This window comes from Mobula birostris, chromosome 3, assembly GCF_030028105.1.
Source record: "Mobula birostris isolate sMobBir1 chromosome 3, sMobBir1.hap1, whole genome shotgun sequence".
NCBI lineage: Eukaryota > Metazoa > Chordata > Chondrichthyes > Myliobatiformes > Myliobatidae > Mobula > Mobula birostris.
This window is the reverse complement of record NC_092372.1, coordinates 181,748,067-181,773,215: the sequence shown is the minus strand read 5'-3', so window position 1 is coordinate 181,773,215 and position 25,149 is coordinate 181,748,067. Positions and strand designations below refer to the sequence as shown.

At 39.0% G+C, this 25,149-nt stretch overlaps 1 protein-coding gene across 2 annotated transcripts in view; it reads left to right on the top strand.

Moving 5' to 3' along the window:
- The window catches only part of hacd1 (3-hydroxyacyl-CoA dehydratase 1), a 57,996-nt gene extending 33,139 nt beyond the window's left edge, over positions 1-24,857 (top strand). For both annotated transcript variants that reach the window (XM_072252035.1, XM_072252034.1), the window contains 2 exons: positions 16,995-17,173; positions 20,314-24,857. In XM_072252035.1, coding sequence (XP_072108136.1) covers positions 16,995-17,173; positions 20,314-20,396 — 262 coding nt within the window. In that variant the 3' untranslated portion in view covers positions 20,397-24,857. The remainder of the gene's footprint in view (positions 1-16,994; positions 17,174-20,313) is intronic.
- Positions 24,858-25,149: the final 292 nt, after the last annotated feature.

Here is a 25,149-nt window from a genome sequence, read left to right as displayed (position 1 = left end):
TGAAGGTTGGTGAAAGAGAAGATCTGTTAGTGGGAGTATGGATTAAGTTAGGGGATGCAATGTTTTTGGGTACTGAGAACTAATAAGAGGGGAGATGAGTCACAGTGGGATCAGAGTTATGAATAAATTAGATAGTTGATCTTGGAAATGAATAACCTGCATTTACTAATTATTAATTGTTTCAGAGTTGGAACTTTGGAAGATAAAAATAAATTTTAGATGATCAGTAATGCATGATATAACTGCTGGGAATGTCATCGTTATGTGAGGTGTCATATGATTGTTCTGGGCAAATTTTTCTACAGAAATAGTTTGCCATTACCTTTCTCTGGGCAGTGTCTTTTCAAGACAGATGACCTCAGCCATTATCAATACTCTTCAGAGATGGTCTGCCTGGCGTCAGTGGTCTTAAAACCAGCACTTGTGATAGGCACAAGCTGTTCGTATGACCATCCACCACCTGCTCCCATGGCTTCACATGACCTGATCAGGGGGCTGAGCAGTTACTACACCTTGCCCAATGGTGACTTCCAGGCTAGCCAAGGGCAGAAATGCCTTACACCTCCTTTGGGAGAGACGTATCTCCACTTTGTCGCCCACTGGGAATGCACCAAAGCTATTCTTTTTAAATGAATTCTGTGTAACCAATATCTAAGAGAATGAATGAGAAAGTAATGACAAATTAAACATGTGAATACCAGAACCTCCAGTGTATTATAATCTGTTATCAAATGCAGTAAAATAATTATAGAGCATTCTTTTGAAAAAGTTTGGCACCACAGTATAAATCACTTCTCACACACAATATTGCAGTCCCTACAAAGTAATTTTGTTGTGTACAGAAAAGTTGCAGTAGACCTACCTAAACTAACTTGAATGAACTTGCTGTATTTATGAAGAGATGCAATAATTTTCCAAGATTTGAACACTTAAATTATGATGTATGTTGTTTGTCTTTTATAATAGATGTGTAAGTGTTAAGACTCAAAATAATGTGGATTTGTGAAAGCTTGCCACAGGATGGTTCTGGTAATTAGCTCTCGAAATAGTAGTCCTTCAAGTTTCATGTTAAGCTCCTGCCATTTTAAAGACCATCTGTTTTGGTCATGGAATGCACTTCAAACATTTCTTCTGATCCTCTGAGGCAGTCTGAAGTATAACTGTTACACTAGACTTTCTTCACAAATGATTACATCTGCATGTTTTAGCTGGGAGAAAACATTTGCAAAACATTGTTTAATATGCTATATTTAGTAACACTATGGTTGCTAATTGGTAAATAATATAATTTTAAGAAGGTTTGTAATGTTTGTAAATTAAATATAAAAATTTTACTGAGGAGCTTTATTCATAGAGCACTTCTATGAAGAAGTATCAGTGGGAAAATTTTACTTGTCTGGTATGACATTACATTGACCTTGTGGCATCGCCAGAGTGCTGTGCTGTGCTTCCCAATTCCCTACTGGTAACTGTAATATTCCAAGCAGGAACTGGCTTTTCTCATCCTGGACTAATTTTTTGCTGTTGCTCTCTCTTGGCTTTTCGGTTTTGTGTTCTTAGATTTTTTTTGAGTATTGCTGTGACTGTGAGTGGATAGAAGAGTGGGCATAAATTTGGACTGTAAATATAAAACAAGAGGAGAAAGAAAGGAAAGATTTCAGTGGAATAGATTAAGGAGAATTTTAGGCAATCAGCAGTTATGCAATATGCCAGTTAATGATAGGCAGAAGGATTTTCAGGAATACATAACATGGAATGCAATTAGTAAAATAGTCAAGCCTTGAGAAATGGCTGCATTAATTTTATGAAAATGTGATGAAAAGGTGCATGAATACTTCATAATTAAGGAATAGGATTGGAATGTATTGCATAAATTAAAGATGTCTTAAAATATACATGTAAGTTTGAAGTAATTTGATTGAAGTTGTTCCACAAAGCAGCAAGTAAATGATGAGAGCAAATTATACAAAAGATGTGTTTTGATATGAGCATTTTGATATATTATTGAGCCACAATTTGCTGTCGAAAGATGGCTTGGGCAAGTAGTGCCTTGGTTGCTGTATGTTTTCATTCAGTTCCTTTATTGATTTAATGAAAAATGCTGTACGTAATGTATCTGGGAAAAAGGTCAAATTGCATTCATGTGAGGAGTTGATTAGTTAGGGTAGATGGTCATATCTTTGCATTACCATTGACAAAGTAGATTCAGTTGCAAACATTAAAATACCTAGTGCTATGATTTAAAATGAATACTACTCCTTAATGGGAGAAAAGCACTCCAGGAATAGCATTAGTTTTAATGAAGACATTTGTAACGCTTTCAGAAATGCAGGAGCATAATGATTTGGAGGAATTTAGAATTTAGTAATGGGAAACCGATAGAGAAGAAAAATAAATAGAGCACACAAATGAGGCATAATTGATTCTATATTATGCAGATATAGCGGAATTAAAGGCATGCAAGTAGCAAAGATGGGAATCAATGGGGAATAAGGAATTACCATAGATATGAACATTATATCTATCAAGGAAGAAGACAAAACTCTTCTGGACTTGAGGAAGAAAGGGAAGAGACCATACTCAAATGCATGCTATTTTTAAGTGGATTAATAAGATAGATGTTGGGATGGTGTCCCCTAAGGCTCATAATCTACAGCTACCACTCAATAGACTCAGACAGGGTGTGATGACTTAGGAGATATTTATCACCTACTGTGAATGCCCATAAGAAAATTAATGTCTTGGTAGTATATGGTGATGTATGCAGTGCCTTGAAATAATATTTAGTGCCCACTACAAATTTCACATTTTATTGACTTATTTTCTAAATTTAAAATATATTGAAATAGGATGTTTTTGAGCTAATCTACAAAACGCTGCATCATGTTAAATCAAAATGAAAATTCCAAAAACTGTCAACAATTTACTAAAAGCTAGAAACCAAAATTGTAAGGTTGAAAAGGTATTAATTCCCTTTGTAATTACTACACCAACTTTCCTCAGGTGTAACACTGTGTATTACCTTAACAACCCTCCCAATTTGTTGATGTAGAAAATTGGAGGATCAGCTGAATAAATGCCTCTCTCCACAAGATCCAACAGTATGGTAGAGTTTCAACAGACCAGAGTGTAAACAAAAGAGCACTCCAGGCAAGTCAAGAAAATGATAATGGAGAAGCATAAATCTAGGAAGAAGTACAAGACTATCTCAAAGGCACTGAAACATACTTTGTAGCTCAGTACAGTCCTTCATGAAAAAGTGGAAAACATATGAAACCACAGCCACACTACCTAGGTCAGGCTACACTTCTGAACTTAGTCGTCAGAGAAGAATGACACTTGTAAGAGAGGTTACTGCGACACCAACAGGGAGTCTGAGTTAGCTAAATAAGCCTGCGGCTGCAACTGGAGATGAAGTTCATGGCTCTACACCCTCTAAGGCCTTGCACAGAATGGGTATTTATGGAAGAGTGGCAAGGAAGAAGCCCTGGCTAAAAAAAGCATATTCTTCCCTGTGAAGACTTTGCAAGGTATCATTTAGAAGATACTGTAAATATGTGGAAGAAGATCTTGTGGTCATATGAGACTAAAATAGAACTCTTTGGCCTCAACACGAAGCAGTACATGTGGCGTAAATCTAATACCACACATCAGCCAGGTAACACCATCCCTACTGTAAAGTATGTTGGAAAGGTATGATGCTGTGGGGATGCTTTTCAGCATCAGGGACTGGAAATCTGATCAGCAGTGATGGGAAGATGAATGCCGCTAAATACAGAGAGATCCTGGATAAAAACCTGGTAGCCTCTGCCAGAAAACAAACTGAGGAGAAGGTTTGTCTTTCAGCAGGACAATGACCCAAAGCACACTGCCAGAGCAGCCATGAAGTTACTTCAAATGAAGAAAATTAGTGTCCTTGAGTGACCCAGTCAGAGTCCTGACCTTAACCCAATCAAGCATCTCTGGCAAGAATTCAAGTTTGCTGCCCACTGCCTCTCCCCAACTAACCTGGCACAGCTTGAGCAATTTTGCAAGGAGGAATGGGTAAATCTTGCTCCATCCCTTCATGCAAAGCTAATAGAGACTTATACAAAAATATTACTAGTTGTAATAGCTGTAAGAGGTGGGTCAACTGAGTTCTGAACAGAAGGGGATGAATACCTTTGAACTGCTGACATTTCCGTATTTGATTTTTTAGTTATTCATACTTCACAATTTCTCTGCTTTTGGGCTCTATTGTGGAAAAAGAGAATGTGATTCACAAATAAAATTTCTCAGTTAATTTGATCAAAAGCCCTGGTTATAATATTCATCTATGTGAACAAAGGGCTGGTGGTTGAAACTTTTACAAGGTACTGTATGCACTTTGATATTTCAACATTAAAAGTGTTGTGAACTTTTGGAATAGTCTGAGGGCAAAGAAGCTCAGTCACTGAGTAGCTTCAAGATCAAGTGAGAGTTTTGATTATTCATTTTGGGAGTAAAGGAGTGTGCCTGGTATAGCAAGAACTTATTCAACATCCCTAATTCCTTTTGGGTGATGTTGACCTCCTGCAGTTCTTCTAAAAATGGTATACACATATTCTTCTTGGAGAGGGAGATTCAGAGTTTACATAGAACATAGAATAGTACAGCATAGTACAGGCCCTTCGGCCCACAATGTGCCAACCCTCAAACCCTGTCTCCCATATAAGCCTCCACCTTAAATTCCTCCATATACCTGTCTAGTAGTCTCTTAAACTTCACTAGTGTATCTGCCTCCACAACTGACTCAGGCAGTACATTCCATGCACCGACCACTCTCTGAGTTAAAAACCTTCCTCTAATATCCCCCTTGAACTTCCCACCCCTTACCTTAAAGCCATGTCCTCTTGTATTGAGCAGTGGTGCCCTGGGGAAGAGGCGCTGGCTATCCACTCTATCTATTCTTCTTATTATCTTGTACATCTCTATCATGTCTCCTCTCATCTTCCTTCTCTCCAAAGAGTAAAGCCCTAGCTCCCTTAATCTCTGATCATAATGCATACTCTCTAAACCAGGCAGCATCCTGGTAAATCTCCTCTGTACCCTTTCCAATGCTTCCACATCCTTCCTATAATGAGGTGACCAGAACTGGACACAGTACTCCAAGTGTGGCCTAAGCAGAGTTTTATAGAGCTGCATCATTACATCGCGACTCTTAAACTCTATCCCTCGACTTATGAAAGCTAACACCCCATAAGCTTTCTTAACTACCCTATCCACCTGTGAGGCAACTTTCAGGGATCTGTGGACATGTACCCCCAGATCCTTCTGCTCCTCCACACCACCAAATATCCTGCCATTTACTTTGTACTCTGCCTTGGAGTTTGTCCTTCCAAAGTGAACCACCTCACACTTCTCTGGGTTGTACTCCATCTGCCACTTCTCAGCCCACTTCTGCATCCTATCAATGTCCCTCTGCAATCTTCGACAATCCTCTACACTATCTACAACATCACCAACCTTTGTGTTGTCTGCAAACTTGCCAACCCACCCTTCTACCCCGATATCCAGGTCATTAATAAAAATCACGAGAAGTAGAGGTCCCAGAACAGATCCTTGTGGGACACCACTAGTCACAATCCTCCAATCTGAATGCAGACCCTCCACCACGACCCTCTGCCTTCTTCAGGCAAGCCAATTCTGAATCCACCTGGCCAAACTTCCCTGGATCCCATGCCTTCTAACTTTCTGAATAAGCCTACCGTGTGGAACTTTGTCAAATGCCTTACTAAAATCCATATAGATCACATCCATTGCGCTACCCTCATCTATATGCCTGGTCACCTCCTCAAAGAACTCTATCAGGCTTGTTAGACATGATCTGCCCTTCACAAAGCCATGCTGACAGTCCCTGATCAGACCATGATTCTCTAAATGCCCAGAGATCCTATCTCTAAGAATCTTTTCTAACAGCTTTCCCACCACAGACGTAAGGCTCACTGGTCTATAATTACCCTGACTATCCCTACTACCTGTTTTGAACAAGGGGACAACATTCGCCTCCCTCTAATCCTCTGGTACCATTCCCATGGACAACGAGGACATAAAGATCCTAGCCAGAGGCTCAGCAATCTCTTCCCTCGCCTCGTTGAGCAACCCAGGGAATATTCCATCAGGCCCCAGGGACTTATCCGTCCTAATGTATTTTAACAACTCCAACACCTCCTTTCCCTTAATATCAACATGCTCCAGTACATCAACCTCACTCATATTGTCCTCACCATCGTCAAGTTCCCTCTCATTGGTGAATACCGAAGAGAAGTATCCATTGAGGACCTCGCTCACTTCCACAGCATCCAGGCACATCTTCCCACCTTTATCTCTAATCGGTCCTATATTCACTCCTGTCATCCTTTTGTTCTTCACATAATTGAAGAATGCCTTGGGGTTTTCCTTTACCTTACTCGCCAAGGCCTTCTCATGCCGCCTTCTTGTTCTTCTCAGCCCCTTCTTAAGCTCCTTTCTTGCTTCCCTATATTCCTCAATAGACGCATCTGATCCCTGCTTCCCAAACCTCATGTATGCTGCCTTCTTCTACCTGACTAGACTTTCCACCTCACTTGTCACCCATGGTTCCTTCACTCTACCATTCTTTATCTTCCTCATCGGGACAAATTTATCCCTAGCATCCTGCAATTTAGCCTTAGTGGCAATTGTCTGAAATCTGCATCCATGTCAGGATGGAATGCACTTACTGCCATTGTACTTTTTGATGGTAGTTGTCACAAGTTTTGGAAGAGTGATCACTGTCACTTGCCAAGGATGTTCTAGGGTGCTGGAGATGAGTGTGCACCTTTTGTGACACACTACTTATTTGCATTGTGAGTTCATGAGCCACAAGTAAGTATTTTTTATTTATTTAGAGATACAGCACAGTAACAGTTTATTCTGGCCCACAAGCCCACCCCACCCTATTACATCCATATGACCATGATGGAAGTTAGATACAGGCCTCCAGATAGAAGTCAAGATGCGAGTTATAAATTACAACAGGAGATAGAAAAGGTATTTAACACTGGCAATGCTGTGATAATCATGGGATTTCAATATGCAGGTAGATTGGGAAAATCAGGTTGGTGCTGGATCCCAGGAGAAGGAATTTGTAAAATGCCTATGAGATGGCTTTTTAGAGCAGCTTGTGGTTGAGGCCTCTGGATTGGCAGTTCTAGATGGGTTGTTATGTAATGACATATTTACCTTAATGAATCATATTTGATTCATTAAGGTAAAGGAACCCTAATGAAGCAGTTGTCATAATATAATAGAATTCACCCTGCAGTTTGAGAAGGAGAAGGTAAAATCAGATGTTATGGTGTTAATGTGGAGTAAAAGGAATTACAGAGGCATAAGAGAGAAGCTGGCCAAAGTTGATTGAAAGGGGACATCTGCAAAGATGACGGCAGCACTGCAAAGGCTGTGTGTCTGGGGGAAATTCAGAAGGTGCAGGAAAGATACATCTCAAAGATGAAAAGTACTCTAAAGGGAGGATGAGTTTGACAAAGGAAGTCAAAGACAGCATAAAATCAAAAAAGAGGGCACTTAATATAGCAGAACTTAGTGGGAGGTAGAGGATTGGGAAGTATTTAAAAAAACAACAGAAGGTAACTAAAAACAATAAAAAAAGAAAAGATGAAATATGAATGTAAGCTAGTCAATAACAAAGTGAATACAAAAGGTTTTTTTCAGATATATAAAGAGCAAAGGAGAGGTGAGAACGGATATTGGACTGCTGGAAAATTATACTAGAGAGGTAGTTATGAGGACAAAGAAATGGTAGTATTTTGCATCAGTCTTCACTGTGGAAGAAACTAGCAGAATGCCAGAAATGCAAGAGTGTCAGGGGCAGAAGTGAGTGTACTCACTATTACCATAGAGTAGGTATTTGGGAAGCTGAAAAGTATAAAGGTTAAGTAGATAGGTCAGCTGGACCAGATTTCAGTAATAATAAATTATTTTATTTTATTTAGCAATACACCATAGAGTCAGCCCTTACCGCTCTTCGAGCCATGAGTCCCAAGCAACCTCCAGCAAACCCAATTAACCTTAATCTAATCACGGGACAATTTTCAAAAACCTAGTTACCTAATTTAGAACAGAGATGGGGAAAAATGCTTGAGTCAGAAGGTGGTGAATCTGTGGAATTCATTGCCACGTAGTCTGTGCAGACCAAGTCACTGATTATATTTATGATGTTGGTTGACAGGTTCTTGATTAATTAGGGTGTTTAAGGTTACGGGGAGAAGGAGAATGGGGTTAAGAAGATAATAAATTAGCCGATATGGAATGGCAGAGCAGACTTGAAGTGACGAATGGCTTAATTCTGCTCCTCTGTCATATGATCTTTGGAATATAGGAGGAAACCGGATAACCCGGAGAAAATGCACGCTGTCAAAGGAGAATTCAAAAATTCCTTACAGACAGTGGCAGGAGTTAAACACTGGTCACTATAACTAAAACTAACCGCTGTGCTACTGTGTCACCTTTATCTCTAAAAACCCCTCATTAGAACATACTTGGAATATTGTGTTCAGTACTGATTGCCTCGTTATGTGAAGGATGTAGAAGCTTTAGAAAGGATGGAGAGGAGAGTTACCAGGGTGCTGAGTGGATTAGTGAGCATTTTTTATGATGATAGTTTCAGCAAGCTAGATCTTTTCTCTTTGGAGAGACAGATCTTGGGAGGAGACTTGATAGAGGTGTACAAGACAATAAGAGGCATAGATCATGTGGAAAGATAGAGGCTTTTTTCAGTGTGAAAATGGCTAATATGAGCGGGCATAATTTGCATGTGATTGGAGGAATGTATAGGGCGATGTCAGAGGTAAGTTTTTTTTACACAGAATGGTTGGAATACCATGTCTGGGATGGTGATGAAGACATTGTGGGCATTTTGTAAAGTCCTAGAGAGGCACATGGATGATAGAAAAATGGAGGGCTAGGGAGGAGAGAGTGTTAGGTTGATCTTAGAGTAGGTTATAAGGTCGGCACAACATTGTGGGCTGAAGGGCCTGTAGTGTGCTGCAGTGTTTTAAGTATTTTCTATTTAATTCTGACTATTTGAATGCCACAATGCTCATCGTCTTCAATTTTGACAGGATCCTTACTCCTGCTCTTTACCTGAATCTCCCTTAATTTCAAAGCAATGACCCTCACCTCATATTTGGAAGTCAGCTCTTTGATCTATGCAAACACGAGAAATTCTGCAGATGCTGGAAATTCAAGCAACACACAGCAACGTTGCTGGTGAATGCAGCAGGCCAGGCAGCATCTCTAGGAAGAGGTACAGTCGATGTTTTGGGCCGAGACCCTTCGTCAGGACTAACTGAAGGAAGAGCTAGTAAGAGATTTGAAAGTGGGAGGGGGAAGGGGAGATCCAAAATGATAGGAGAAGACAGGAGGGAGAGGGATGGAGCCAAGAGCTGGACAATTGATTGGCAAAAGGGATATGAGAGGATCATGGGACAGGAGGCCCAGGGAGAAAGAAAGGGCGGGGGGGAAACCCAGAGGATGGGCAAGGGGTATAGTGAGAGGGACAGAGGGATAAAAAGGAGAGAGAGAAAAAGAATGTGTTTATATAAATAAATAAGGGATGGGGTACGCGGGGGAGGTGGGGCATTAGCGGAAGTTTGAGAAGTCAATGATCATGCCATCAGGTTGGAGGCTACCCAGACAGAATATAAGGTGTTGTTCCTCCAACCTGAGTGTGGCTTCATCTTTACAGTAGAGGAGGCCGTGGATAGACATATCAGAATGGGAATGGGACATGGAATTAAAATGTGTGGCCACTGGGAGATCCTGCTTTCTCTGGCGGACAGAGCGTAGGTGTTCAGTGAAATGATCTCCTAGTCTCCATCGGGTCTCGCCAATATATAGAAGGCCACATTGGGAGCACCGGACGCAGTATATCACCCCAGCCGACTCACAGGTGAAGGGGTCGCCTCACCTGGAAGGAATGTCTGGGGCCCTGAATGGTGGTGAGGGAGGAAGTGTAAGGGCATGTATAGCACTTGTTCCGCTTACAAGGATAAGTGCCAAGAGGGAGATTGATGGGGAGGGATGCGGGTGGACGAATGGACAAGGGTGTCGTGTAGGGAGTAATCCCTGCGGAAAGCAGAGAGAGGGGGGAGGGAAAGATGTGCTTAGTGGTGGGATCCCGTTGGAGGTGGCAGAAGTTATGGCGAATAATATGTTGGACCCGGAGGCTGTTGGGATGGTAGGTGAGGACAAGGGGAACCCTATTCCTAGTGGGGTGGCGGGAGGATGGAGTGAGAGCAGATGTGTGTGAAATGAGGAAGATGCGTTTGAGAGCAGAGTTGATGGTGGAGGAAGGGAAGCCCCTTTCTTTAAAAAAGGAGAACATCTCCCTCGTCCTGGAATGAAAAGCCTAATCCTGAGAGCAGATGCGGTGGAGACGGAGGAATTGCGAGAAGGGGATGGCATTTTTGCAAGAGACAGGGTGAGAAGAAGAATAGTCCAGATAGCTGTGAGAGTCAGGAGGCTTATAGTAGACATCAGTAGATAAGCTGTCTCCAGAGAAAGAGACAGAAAGATCTAGAAAGGGGAGGGAGGTGTCCTGGCAGATCTAATGTCTCAGCTTGCTCCTGCCCCACCGAACTCATTTCTCCATACCTTGACACGGTTTTATACCCCCTTGTTCAATCCCTTCCAACCTATGTTTGTGACACTTCTCACGCTCTGAAACTTTTCGATGATTTTAAGTTCCCTGGCCCCCACCACTTTATTTTCACCATGGATGTCCAGTCCCTATATACTTCCATCCCCCATCAGGAAGGTCTCAAAGCTCTCCGCTTCTTTTTGGATTCCAGACCTAACCAGTTCCCCTTTACCACCACTGTGCTCCGTCTAGCGGAATTAGTCCTTACTCTTAATAATTTATCCTTTGGCTCCTCCCACTTCCTCCAAACTAAAGGTATAGTTATGGGCACCCTTATAGGTCCTAGCTATGCCTGCCTTTTTGTTGGCTTTGTGGAACAATCTATGTTCCAAACCTATTCTGGTATCTGTCCTCCCACTTACCACCATTCAGGGCCCCAGACATTCCTTCCAGATGAGGCAACACTTCACCTGTGAGTCGGCTGGGGTGATATACTGCGTCCGGTGCTCCTGATGTGGCCTTCTATATATTGGCGAGACCTGACGCAGACTAGGAGATCGTTTCGCTGAACACCTACGCTCTTTCCACCAGAGAAAGCAGGATCTCCCAGTGGCCACACATTTGAATTCTATGTCCCATTCCCATTCTGATATGTCTATCCACGGCCTCCCCTACTATAAAGATGAAGCCATACTCAGGTTGGAGGAACAACACCTTATATTCCATCTGGGTAGCCTCCAACCTGAAGACAAGAACATTGACTTCTCAAACCTCCGCTAATGCCCCACCTCTCCCTCATACTCCATCCATTATTCATTTATTTATATACACTCATTCTTTTTCTCTCTCTCCTTTTTCTCCTTCTGTCCTTCTCACTATACTCTTTGCCTATCCTCTGTGTTCCCCCCCCCCTTTTCTTCCTCTCTAGGCCTCTTGTCCCATGATTCTCTCATATCCCCTTTTGCCAATCAACTGTCCAGCTCTTGGCTCCATCCCTCCCCCTCCTGTCTTCTGCTATCATTTTGGATCTCCCCCTCCCCCTCCCACTTTCAAATTTCTTACTAGTTCTTCTTTCAGTTAGTCCTGACAAAGGGTCTCGGCCCGAACCGTCGACTGAACCTCTTCCTAGAGACGCTGCCTGGCCTGCTGTGTTCACCAGCAACTTTGATGTGTGGTCTTTGATCTACTGTATGTTTGGATCAGGTTTGTGCATGAGGTGGGAAGCTGAGAGTTTCTGGATATTGGTGAACAGACTTTGTGGTATTTTCAATCACACCTTCTAATACTTCTGTTTGGATAGTAATGGATTGAATTTGTCCTGCTTTGCCAAATGGGACATACCTAAACATTTTACCACATTGTTGGCTAGATGCCAGTACTGTAATAGGACTGGAAATTCTTAGCTGGCGGCTGAGCTAGCTCAGGAGGTCAAGTCTTCATTCAACAGCTGGGATATTGTCTTATCCCAATGCCTTAATTATATCCAATGCTCTCAGCTGTTTCCTGCCATCATGTGCAATGAATCAAATTGGCTAAAGATTTGCTCCTGTGATGGTGGTGATCACAACCCGATGTGAATCATTCTGCACTCTGGCTGAAGATCGTTATGAATGTTTCAGCCTGTCTTTACACTTGTACATTATGCCCTGCCACTGTTCAGATCGGGATATTCCTGGAGCTGCTTCCTCTGTTGCCTGTTGCATCCTGTTTTTGGTGTTTAACATGCAGGTAGTCCTGTGTTTCAGCTTTAACAGATTTGCACATCATCTTAGGGATGTTTGGTGTTACTCCCCAAATGCTCTCTGCACTCATTAAATCCTGGACAATCACCTGCTTGATCATTATGTAGGAGTGAAGGGTATATTGGGCTATGAGATTGCAGGTTGTGCCGATGTATATTTCTGTCGCTGCTCATGGATGTTTAAGATTTGAGCTGCAAGATCTGCTCTGAGTCCATGCCTGTAAGCAAAACTATAAAATGCTCAGATTCCAGAAATTTGGGGTGGGGGGGAGCATATGAGAAAATAAAATTAAAATAGTATCAACCATGAGCTGTGGGCCCAAAGTCTTAATGTTGTGTCCTTTAGTCATTTTGCAGTCTGCAGCGTAATTGTTCAGAATTGAATTCTGTCAAATTGCTGGTGCATTTAATATGAACTAAACTCACCATGTTGTTGTCACTTAACCTCGAAAGGACAATTTAACAACATAGTAAGTTTAATTGCTTTCAATCAATCTTTCTGTCATTAAAATAAGTTACATACAGTGTGGCAGCTCTTGTGCAATAAAATCTGTGTTAGCATAGTTCTTAAAGATGATCACAACCAGAGTTTCTTCCTTTTATGTGACTTTTTAGTAATATTGGTTGTGTTTTCTGTGTTATTATTAAAATTATGCAGATGTCTAGCAATTATTTTAACAATGGATAATAGTATGTAAAAATACCTACTGCAGTATATTTTGTGGTAAGTTATTTATATCTGCATTAGCACAATTTATTTACGGTGTACAGTTCCTTATGATTTGCATAGATTTCTATACTTTCTACAGATTTGCTAAGTATGCCAACAGAAAGAGACTCTCTGGGTTGTATATGGTGACATGTATGTACTCTGATAATGAAATTTACTTTGACTTTTTTATGACTTTGCAAGTTGTCTTTCAGCAGCCCAGAAATATTTGGAGAAATGATTTATTTCTTGACATTAAACATGACTGCTGGAAAGTGATGCCATCATTTTAATTGCGCTAATTTAGTTTTAAACAAAATCTAACATTCTGCAACCCCTGTGTCATAGGATATTGAATCTGTGAATGTATATGGAATCCTTTTATCATTTGCTGTCCTGTAGTGCTCATGCTAATCCCTTCCAGATAGATTTTGTGGAGTTCTTAGTGTAATATAGCATGGAAACAGACCCTTTGGCTTGCACCAATTATCAAGAAGCCATTTACATGTATGTCATAGAGTCATAGCATAGCACAGAAATAGGCACTTCAACCCGACTGGTAAGTGGTGACCGCATTCTCTAACTGCCAGCATTCAGCCTATAACCCGTCAAACCTTTAGTCACCCTGTACCTATCCAAATACCTCCTAAATCTTGCAATTGCATCCACCTTGACGAATTGCTCTAGCAGTTTATTCCAAGAACCTACTACCCTCTGTGTAAAGAAGTTATATCTCGGGTCTGCTTTAAACCTTTCCCCTTTTTTTATCTCTGCGCTCTTGTTTTGAACTCTCTGACCCTGAGGAAAAGACTATTACCGTCCACCTTATCCACATCCCTCATGATTTTATAAACTTCTACTGATGTCACCCCACACTCTCCTGCACTCCAGGAAATAAAGATCCAGTATGGCCAAGCTCTACCTGTAACTCAGACCCTTTAGTCCAGACAAGATGCTCATAAATCTCTTCTGCACTCTCCCTACCTTGGCAATATCTTTCTTCCTAACAGGTCAATCAAAACTATATATAGTACTCCAAGTACAGTCTCACCAAAAGCTTCGATATTAACAACACAGTATCCCTACTCTTAAACCTGTTGCCGTGACTGATGAAGGCCAGCATGCTAAATACTGTCTTTACCACCCTGTCTATTTACGTGGTTGACTTCAGTGAACTCTGCACTTGCTCTCCAAAATGTTACAAAAATGCTGTTGCATCCTGAAGCTTCCTTCTCCTGCTCTGCTTCCCACTTCCAGAATCTGCTACTTTTCTAAAATTCACCCCTTTTAAGATGTGGGAAGAAGCCAGAGCATTCAGAGGAAGGCCCTGCAGTCACAGGGTGAGTGTGCAATTTCAACACTGACAGCACCAGAGGATATGATTGAACGTGGTTCACTGGCACTGTGAGGCAGCACCTCTACTAGCTCTGCCACCCATCGTTTTGTCTGGACCCTTTGCCTGTGACTGATGGTCTCCTGATCTAATGAACTCAAAATTTAAAATTCAAAAAGTCCAAGTACTATGTTGAGATTCATTTTCTTGCAGGCATTTAAAGAAGCATGTAGAAATGCAATTGGACTCATGAAAATCTATGTTTAAATGAAGATGGTCAACCAATTTGCAAAGAAAGACAAATAGTCCAAATAATTAAAAATAAGTAATACTGAGAACATGAATTGTTGACAGTGAGTCTATAGGTTGTGGAGATAGTTCAGTGTTGGGGTGAGTGATGTTATCCACACTGGTTCAGGAGCCAGTTGGCTGTAGGGTAATAAATGTTCCTGAACTTGGTGGTGTGGGACCTAAGGCTCCTGTGTTTACTGCCCAATGGCAGTAGTGAGAAGAGAGCACGGCCTGGATGACGAGGGTCCTTGATGATGGATGCTGATGTCTTGTGGTAGTGCTCCTTGCAATGGTGCTCAATGATGGAGAGGGTTTTGCTTGAAAAAGACTGGAGTGTATCCATCACTTTTTGTTGACTTTTTCATTCCTGTACACTAGTGTTTCCATACCAGGCCTTGATGCACCAAGTGAGGATTCTTACCATTGTGCACCCTTAGAATTCTGTCAAAGTTTTAGATGATACACTGAATTTTCACAAACATCTTTTCTTTTAAAAATAAAGGAGAGGCGTTGATGTGATGCCATTGTGATGGTACTTCCGTGCTGGTCCCAGGACAAATACCTTGAAGTGATAATGTCAAGGAATTTAAAATTACTGAAACCCTCCACCTCTGATCCCCTGATGAGGGTCGAGTACTTGGATTTCCAGCATCTGCAGAATTTATCTGGTTTCTGGCTCATGACCTCCTGCTCTTTCTTCCTGTAGTAAATAATCTGCTTTTGCTGACATTGAATGAGCGGTTATTGTTGTGGCATTGTTCAGTCAGATTTTTAATCTCCCTCCTATATGCCAATTTTCACCACCTTTGATTAGGACAACTGAAGTGGTGTCATCAGTAAACTTAAATATGTTGTACTTCGCCAAACTTTCATAGATATAAAGTGAGTAGAGCAAGGGGTTAAGTACAGAGCCTTGTGGTGCACCTGCGCTGATGGTGAGTGTGGAGGAGATATTTCATCTGGGTACAGAGGGCTGGGTCTAGGTACAAAGGGTTGAACTTGTTGTGTCAATTTGACCCAGCATCCAGCAATGAGGCCCTGAGTCATGGCAGGTCCTTGAGCAACTCAAAGGAGAAAGCTACCCTTGACATCCATTGACAATTGGTTAAACTCCACTGAAAGTTTGACTGGAATATCTAACCTGGCAGAAGATTTTGCTCCTTCACAGTGAAGCCTTTTCCTCGCTGCAGGATTCCATGAAGCAGCACATAACTGGGCATTGCTGTATTGCTTATCTAGAGAGGCTACTCAAGACTTCAGGATGTTGCCATAGTGCTGTCAGTTTAGTGCGGACCAAATCAAGGTCTTTCAAACATTCTATAACCCACTTACGTTAAAGCTGTGGAATATGTCATTAAACACAAGCTTTTTCCTGATGTGTAACTTGAACTAATTACGTTTTGTTCATGTGTGACTTTCTTGATTTTCTGAAAGTGTTGTTGCTTCTTGTTGAAAATGCATATCTAAATTCTTTGTTCCAAATGATGCCTGAATATTGTTAGGTTTCCTTATTCTAAAGTGGAACTGTAGAGCTGGATGGTAAAAGGGGTGCGTTTACGGTTGAGGTGACAGAAAACCACCCAGTATGAGATAACAAAGAAAATCAGGACTTGCTGTAGCTACTTCGGTTACGTGGAGAAACTTATCCCAAAATCACTTTTGATCACATTTTCACCTATCATGCATCTGTTTTAGATATGCTTCCCGAGGTCAGGAAACTTAGTGCTCTGGAGCAAATGTGGGACAAATCCACTATTCTGTTCCAGCATTGTGATTTTTGTCATTTCTGTGTTTTTTTTGCTGCTTAGAATCCCAGCCAGGTAAGCTAGACCTTCTGTTTTATGCTCTGCCAGTCCTTTGGCCTTGATAAATATCATTGATAGTAGTACTGAGGTAGAAATAACAGTATTCTGCTAGGAAGTGGGTTGATACAGTAATTAATGTAGAGCTTTGCAGCCAGAATACTCTGGGGTCAATTTGAACCCGCGTCCAAGACTTCTAAAGCGCTCTCAAATGCAGTGCAACACCCAATTCTTTGAAAAAATACCTTTTCATCACCAATTTATTTGCCCTTCAATTTTAACATTAGTTATTAGGTACTATGATTATATAATTAAACTGAACATGATGATCGCAGCCATTTTTCAAGGTATTTCCAAATTGACAAAACAGAAGTATCTCTGGTTAAACTTTCCAAGTGGTCTTATTTTGATATTTTTAATGTCTTTTTTTTGTCTACAGTACATGCTGCATTAGAATAAATTGTTATTATTGTTTGCAGATACAACCTCTTCATCATCTTGTATCCTGTTGGTGTGGCTGGTGAACTCCTTACAATTCATGCTGCTCTGCCTTTTGTAAAGAAATCTGGCATATATTCTCTGAGACTTCCGAACAAATACAATGTTTCTTTCGACTACTATACATGTCTTATTGTTGTGATGATTTCATATATACCACGTGAGTTTATTTTTTGCATAGTTGACTTATTATTTTAATTTTAAAAGAAGGGCAGAACCTAAATTTAACCCTACTGGTACTTATGTGGGATTTAAAAAAAATCTTATATTCAATCAGATGTTTCCAAGTTTATCTTTTGTTTACAGTTAGCTGGAATATTTTCATATCTTAATTTTTTTTATTTTTGAGCCATATACATACATATGTAAAATATTGATTAACCTCTGTCATTTGTATTAGCATAATTGTTCTTGAAATGTCAAAGAAGGTTATGGATCACACAGGATCTAGTTCAGCAAAACAGATGTGATCATATAAAAATATTGGTTGTAGTAGAATCTAACACTAATTGTATCATAATTTGCTAATTTGAAGTAGAAAAAAATTTACTAAATACAAATAATTAAATTTTTATTTTTAATATTGGAATTCTTGAACAAAAGTATTTGTATCACAAATGATTTTTATGTTGCCTGCTGTAAAGTTGGCTCTCAAGTTAGCCCTCCAATTTTAGCAGGTACTTATTAGGGTTAGGGTTAGTTAATAGTTGGATGGGTGGGGGAGAAACATAACTTGCCTGTAGAAATTATAGTTGCATTTTTAAATGTAAATATGAAATTTGCTTAAAAGATCCAGATAGAGATAATTTTTGAAATTACTGTTGTAATTCCTTTAAGATATTAAGTGTTAATTTTACAAAAACTAATGTAAGGAGTTCTCTACTACAACAGGCAGTTGAGGCTGAATGCTAAATATATTTAAGAATGAGCTGAATATAATATTAATTCCCAAAGAGATCAAAGGATATGCAGACAAAGAAGGAAAAAGATACTGATTTTGGACTCCAACCATGATTCAATTGAATGCTGAAGTAAACTTGGAGAGCCAAATGCCCTACTCCAATTCCTGTTTTCATGTGTTCTGCATATGATTAAACCAGAATATAGTCCTATCTGCTAAAAATGAAATGTCTAACTTCATTTCTTGAATTCCCTTCCTGATATCTTCTACTGTCCATGCTATCACCATGTTTTATAATCCACTAGGACTGTATAATGCCTTTTTTAAAGGACAGTTTTAACCTGGCTAGCCATGGTGTAACGTGTCTCACCACCTTGTGACTTCTCATGATATGCATTTTCTTTTGGCTCAAGGACACCTGCAGAATGTCATGATAGATTTGGGTTTGGCTGAAATCTGCTGAGGCAAACAATTGAAAGAAAAGCTGCAATTGTTGAAAATATAAAACAAAATACACAGGCTAGACCACATCTGTGGGAAGAAAAACAGAGTTAACGTTAAATAACTTCTGTCAGAACTGGGAAAGAAACAAATGAAACTTGTTAAGCTACAAGGAAGCTGGATAAGGGATAGGGGATGTCTCTGAGAGGAACGGAACTGGTTGCCCATTAGAATAGCAATGCTTATCAGGGTTATCTCAGCATTGAATGAATTAAAGCAGTAGGAAAGTGAGAATGTAGCCAAAAGAGCACAGATAAAAGGAAGTGGGAGTTGTGAAATGCAGAGCAGGAGGACGTGCCCAGCAGGCCAGACTGCCTTTGTCCTCTAGTCTCAGAGGAAGACAAAAATCATTTTCATTTTGTAGAATTCAGAGAGTCCAGAAAGCTGCAACAAACCCAAAAGGAATCTAACATGCCGTTTCTTAAGCTTGCATTGGGTCTCATTATAACAGTACAGTAGAACATAGAATGACAAATTGTCTCACTGCTCCCATTTACTTATTAACCAGTTAAATTCTGTTTACAGCCTTCCCCATCGTCCCTAGTTTTACCTATCATTGATTTCTTCCCTGTAGTTCTAACAAAGGGTCTACTAAAAGTTAGCATTGTTTGTCAGACAGATATAGCCTGTCCTGAATATTTATTTATTTGTTTATTTACTTTACTGAGATACAGCACGGAATAGATCCTTCCAGCCCTTCGAGCCATGGCACCCAGCAATCTTCCGATTTAGTCCAAGCTAAATTAAGGACAATTTACAGTGACCAATTAACCTACCAACCAGTATGCCTTTCACCTGTGGGACCACCCCCATGGTGAGAACATACAAACTCCTTACAGGCAGCAGTGAGAATTGAACCCCGCTTGTCTGTGCTGTAAAGCATTGTGGTAACCCCTACATTGCTCTGCCACCCCAGCATGTTCTGAGAGGCCTGATAATAAGATGACTTTGAATTAGCTGGAACTTGAGAATCTCGTCTGTTAAGGAGAAAGAAACCAAAATATTGTTTCTTTTAGATTCTTTTCAGGGTGGGAAGAGAGGGATACAGTTCTCCTGTATGAAATATCACACCTTCAGACCTCATGAAAAGATATAAGTAGTAGCCTTACCTTTCTAGTCATACCTTTTTATATGTTTGCAAGTAATGCCTATTCTTTCCTATAATGCTCTTATTGCTCAAGCATGAGGAAATCTGCAGATGCTGGAAATTCAAGCAACGCACACAGAATGCTGGTGGAACGCAGCAGGCCAGACAGCATCTATAGGAAGAAGCACAGTTGACGTTTCAGGCCGAGACCCTTCGTCAGGACTGAAGGGTCAGTTGGACAGTCAGGACTGATGAAGAGTCTCGGCCCGAAACGTTGACTGTGCTTCTTCCTACAGATGCTGTCTGGCCTGCTGCGTTCCACCAGCATTTTGTGTTTGATGCTCCTATTGCTTACAGGTTTGATTCTACACAAGGCATGTTCCTAATTTTCCTTTTGATTGTCTTTGGTTACTCCCTATAGACTCATTTGCTAATACAGTTGTTAATCTAACTGTACTTCTATCTGAAAGCCTGTTGCTAGTGAAATTCGACCAAGTTCACTCCGTCTCAAGCAATTATGCCACATTTTGAGGGCATGGACAGCATTAAGGGAACTTGATAAATTAAATTTGACCCTTCAGTCTACTTGTGGCATGTTTTAGAATGGGAACTGATCTGAAATTAATCATTTCAGTGGATATAATTACTATTAGCAAAGGTTTTATAACCTGAGCGACTCAATGTAGCCATAACAAAAGTATTTAGCAAAACAGAGATATCAGATTTGTATTAAAACCTAGAGCAATTTATATGGCTGCATCCTTTTGCATCTCAGTTAACTTACATTTTCTTCCTTTTTTTCGCCCTCAAGTTTTTCCACAACTGTATTTCCATATGCTTCGTCAAAGGAGGAAGGTGCTGCATGGAGAGGTGATCAAAGGAAAAGAAGATTAGACCAGTTGTGAAATTCTCTCAGGATCATTAGATTGTTTCAACCACATTTACACTGATGTAAATTTATATTCAATCGGAATTACAGTAGATTTAAACCAAAGACACTAAATAAATGTTATGAATTGCTGAATTTTGGTCAATTTAAACTGAAGTAATCTAAATTACTATTCAGATTGATTCAAACTTGTCTGGATAGGGGTCTGAATTAAACAGCTTGAAATAGATATGAAATTGAATTCAATGTGAAGAATTGATTTTTATGCCATAATATCCCTATTACTTGTAATAGCTATGCACACTTTGGGATGGATTGTTACCTTTGATACATATGCCTCAACCATCTAGCAATACTATTGCTAATCATCAAAAAATTGACCAATTTGATCCAAATGGAATTTGAACTATATGTGTAAAAAGGTTTGAAAGCCAACAACCAAAATCCTGATGTGATCTATTCAAGATTTCTGCATTACAAAAGCCCTGGAACCAAAATAAAGAGCAAGACAAAGTGTGGATTATTTGGTGAAACTGTCCAACCCATAATTTTGTAATTACAGATTATTTTAATCAGATGATAAATTTTGTAGTTAATTGGAGTCTAGCAGAGTAATTATGCATTTCTTCTGCAGAGTAACTATTTTTGCCTCATTCACTGTGGCAATCAATCATTCAGGTTTGATTTAAAGTTGTAGCATCATTCCGGTGTGTAGTTGAAAGCTCCCTAATTTATATTACAGTCTGGGCAGAGCAAGACCACTTTCATGCATACAGGGAGATTGCTTTCATAACCACTGTATGGATAGTGCCTGTAGGGAATTACTAAACATGGAAACTATATTGTCATTGTTAATAGATCCATCATTTGTATTGCAAATTTCTAAAGTAGTTTTGAAAAATAATTTGCAGCTTTGATGCTATAGAAATTTCCATTTTATATTTCAAGCTATTTTGTATAAGGTTTAATTATATTTTAAAAAAGTATACATGCCTATGACTACTGAACATCTCGCAAAGATAAGTAGTGACAAAATTTTGTTTCAGACCAGCAACGAAAGAGCTACATTAAATGTAGATGTGAGCATCTAAGCCCAGCAACGGTCAAAATCATGGCCATCTCTGGAATTGTGTTTTATTGCATGTGGCAATGCTGTTGAGAAGATGAACGTTGTGTATACTGTCCGATTACTATCATTGGCAGCTCAAATTTTAAAGACAAAGTACATTGAGAAAGATTTCTTGATGAATTTTATCCCTGTTGCGATTTATCCTGGTTTTGGACCAGAGTTTGAGAATACACTGTTTAAATGAGAAATTTTATTCTCAAATCATACTGCGAATTTTACAATGTAAATATGAAATTGCTGGAAACTCACAGATCAGGCTAGCTCCATCAATGCTGCGTAGTTTATTTCTTGAATTGACTCTGTCTGTAGCTTGAAATTTTATAGAGACCAAGTGCTTCAAATTTTTCAATGTATAAAATATCCTAAAGTGAATCAGGTTTACTATCACTGACATATGTAATGAAATTTGTTGTTTTGTGGCAGCAGTATAGTACACAACAATAACTACTATAAGTTTAAAAATAAATTAGTGCAAAGAAGAATAGTGAGGTAGTATTCATGGACCATTCAGAAATCTGATGGTGGAGAAAAAAACTGTTCCTTAAAAACTTAAGTTTACTGTGTTTAAAAATAGAGACTGTCTTTCCCATCTTGTGTGGTTACTTTAGAACTATTTATAGAAGTAAATTTAACATTAAATGGTAATTGTGAATGAACTACCTAGCTCATCTGTTCCATGTGTGTAGGAATAATGGATCTTTTGGCTATTTCTATGATTTGTTTTTGTATGATGGCTGTACATGGGCAAGCTTATAGTAATCCTTGTGCTGTTTCATGATGCCTCTTGGACAAGTTCCAGTTCTTGAAGTGGCAAGTTAATAATCACTGACAGGCAAAGTATGAAACCATTCTATATTTCCAGTGAAATAGAAAAAAGTAAAGTGTCTGAACCTAATACCTTTTTAAGCTGTGCATTATTAATATATAGCTCATTTCATGTGACAGCTTGCTGTCCTATCTCCACTAAGTTACAGATTACATGTAGTATAATTTGATTTATAGTGTAAAAGATAATCACTTCTCTCAAAACATGTCAAAGGAACAGTGGGATTTGCAAATTTTGTTCTTATCTGAACTCTGTGGACTGGGATTTGATTTTGTTGAAGATGCTTCTTCCAGCTGACACCGATGTACTGCCTGAGTACAGTTTTTTAAGACTTGTTTGACTTGTGAAATTTTCAGGCTGGTCTGAAAAGGGCTGAAAATTGAACACAATAAACCTTGGTCATTTTAGTGTCAGTTCTGACAATAGGTCTCCATCCTGAAACATTGACTCTGTTTCTCAGTTGAATATTTCTTTTTTGAATTTCTTTTTTCAAGCCTTGGGCACTGCCAGTGAAAAATGTGTGGTTGATGGTTGGAAATTGTTTTGGTGAGGTTGCTTTTAAACAGTGACTTTTTAGTAGGAATTGAGATTAATTTTAACTTAGAGTAGATTAGTTTGGTAATTTAACTTTTTGCCCAAGAAAGGCAGGAGGAAACTGTGTTAATTTTACTAACAGGACTTACTTTGTTATTACTGGTCCAATTCCCATAGCACAGAAAAGCTGCTGACAGGTTTACATTGAATTTTACATTTGCCTTTTGTCAGCTACTTGTTCACAAGCTCATGCAAAAGAGGAGCCCAAGGTAAGAAAGGTCTCTTATCCCTCTGAGGCTTGAAAAAACATTTTTGTTCCTTGCTCTATGGAGGAAGTTTCCTGATTTATCAAAAGTGTTTCTTCTGCCTTAATAATTACTGTAGCTAGCCTTCTGTCTATTGGAAAGAGCTACACCAAACTTAATTAGTATTTCAGCAGAATGTTATCAAAACATCTTTTTTTCTGGATGAATTTGAGGTCCTACTATATGTTTCTGCAAAGCATTATTGGGAATAAAAAAGAGTCAGAAATACTGGCTACTAAATGCTCATTTGAATGGGTAAGATTTGAAACTGACTCCGTTGACTTGGCTGCAGTTGAATCACTATTGGTCAATGTATGCAGAACAATTAGATTACTCCCAATATATTTTATTTATTGTCTTCTGCAGTTTATTTTCTTGTTTGCAATTTCTGTGAATAGTTATTATGTTTTATTTCACCACTCAATGTACATCTTGAAAGCTCCCTTTGAAAAATAATTTGAATCACTGTCCATTCAAAATGGGGCCTGAAAAGATGATAATTTTTAGAAGTGTTTACATTTTATTTGTATTGATAGGTTTATTTCTCACTTGCAAATGGGTGCTAATTAAATAACTGAGTTTAAAATTCTGTATTTATAATTTATGCAGCTAAACCTGAAGTTATTTCCTCAAAATGTGCAATATAGGTTGAAGTGTTAATACTTGTCTAATTCTGAACACTTAATGGAAATTTTAAAATGAAGTTACCAAAGACAATTTCAAATAGTTTAATATTTTACCTTTTATGCAGCTGTGTAGTCCAGATATTTATTATAACTGAGAAAGCGTTACACCTGTTCCCCTTTAAGTGCATGTATTTATTTACGAAGTAGTAGTAAAATTGATTAAAAAGTTAGCATTGTGTTTATTTTAACTTGATTTAATTAAGTCAAAATCTTTTGAAAATGAAAGGAGATAATGCTACATCCTCAACCCTGCAATTAAGTAGAAATGTAAAACTGAAAATGTGCCTCCAAAAATCATGTACAAGTGCTGTATATAAGAGACTCCCTCTCTTTGAGTTTACAGTCAGATCGGAGGCTGAATCTATTTGAAAATACTTGAGTTAAGATGTGAAGTTACTTTGGGAAGAATATAAGAGTTAAATTAATTTGTTATGTACAATATGTATGGCAATTTTAATGGAAAACTTGTATATTTTGGAGCAAATTGTCTACATATTTTTACATTTTCTTCCAGCATTGATTGCACTTGAACTGAACAGTCCGGTGCAAATCCCAGGATTGAAAATTGGAGAAACAGTAAGAAGCAAAACAAAAAGCAATTCCAAGACAGGATAAATTTTCAATTATTTCTTCTGCAATTTGTTTCTTTTTACTTTTAAATTTACATCTCTCTTGAATACTCTTAATATTGGATTATGTGTAAATCATTGACAACCAGTGTTTTAGTATGCACTTTTCAGTACTTTTCATCAAAAACAATATCCGAAAAATATTTGGATATTATGATTTCAGCCTAAACTGCTGAGTGCAGCAACAACTCGGTAAAATTACTAGCAATCGCTAATTTGGGATACATTTGCTGTTTTATTTTTAATTTCTTTTAAGAGCTTGGAATGTAGATAGGAGAAAAATTATTTTGTATTCAGCAAGCACGCAACTGAACATACACTGTCCTCTTGTAATAAAACAAGAAATCAATTATATATGTGGATAAAGAATGTTAATAAAAATATTTACCAAAGAACTTGGGCTAGACTTATGCTAAAGATCAACTTTACAATCAGGAACAAACATTAGATTTAAAAAATGTTAGCAGGATGTGTTGTTTGTCATTCAACAATCTGGTGGAAGAAGTCAGCAGGTCAAGCAGCATCTATGGAATGAAATGAATTGTCAACATTTTGGGTCAAAACCCTGCATTAGAAATGAGAGTGAAGAAGCAAGATTGCCAATATAAAGATAAGGGAAGCGATAAGAAAGCATTCCCTACCTCTTACA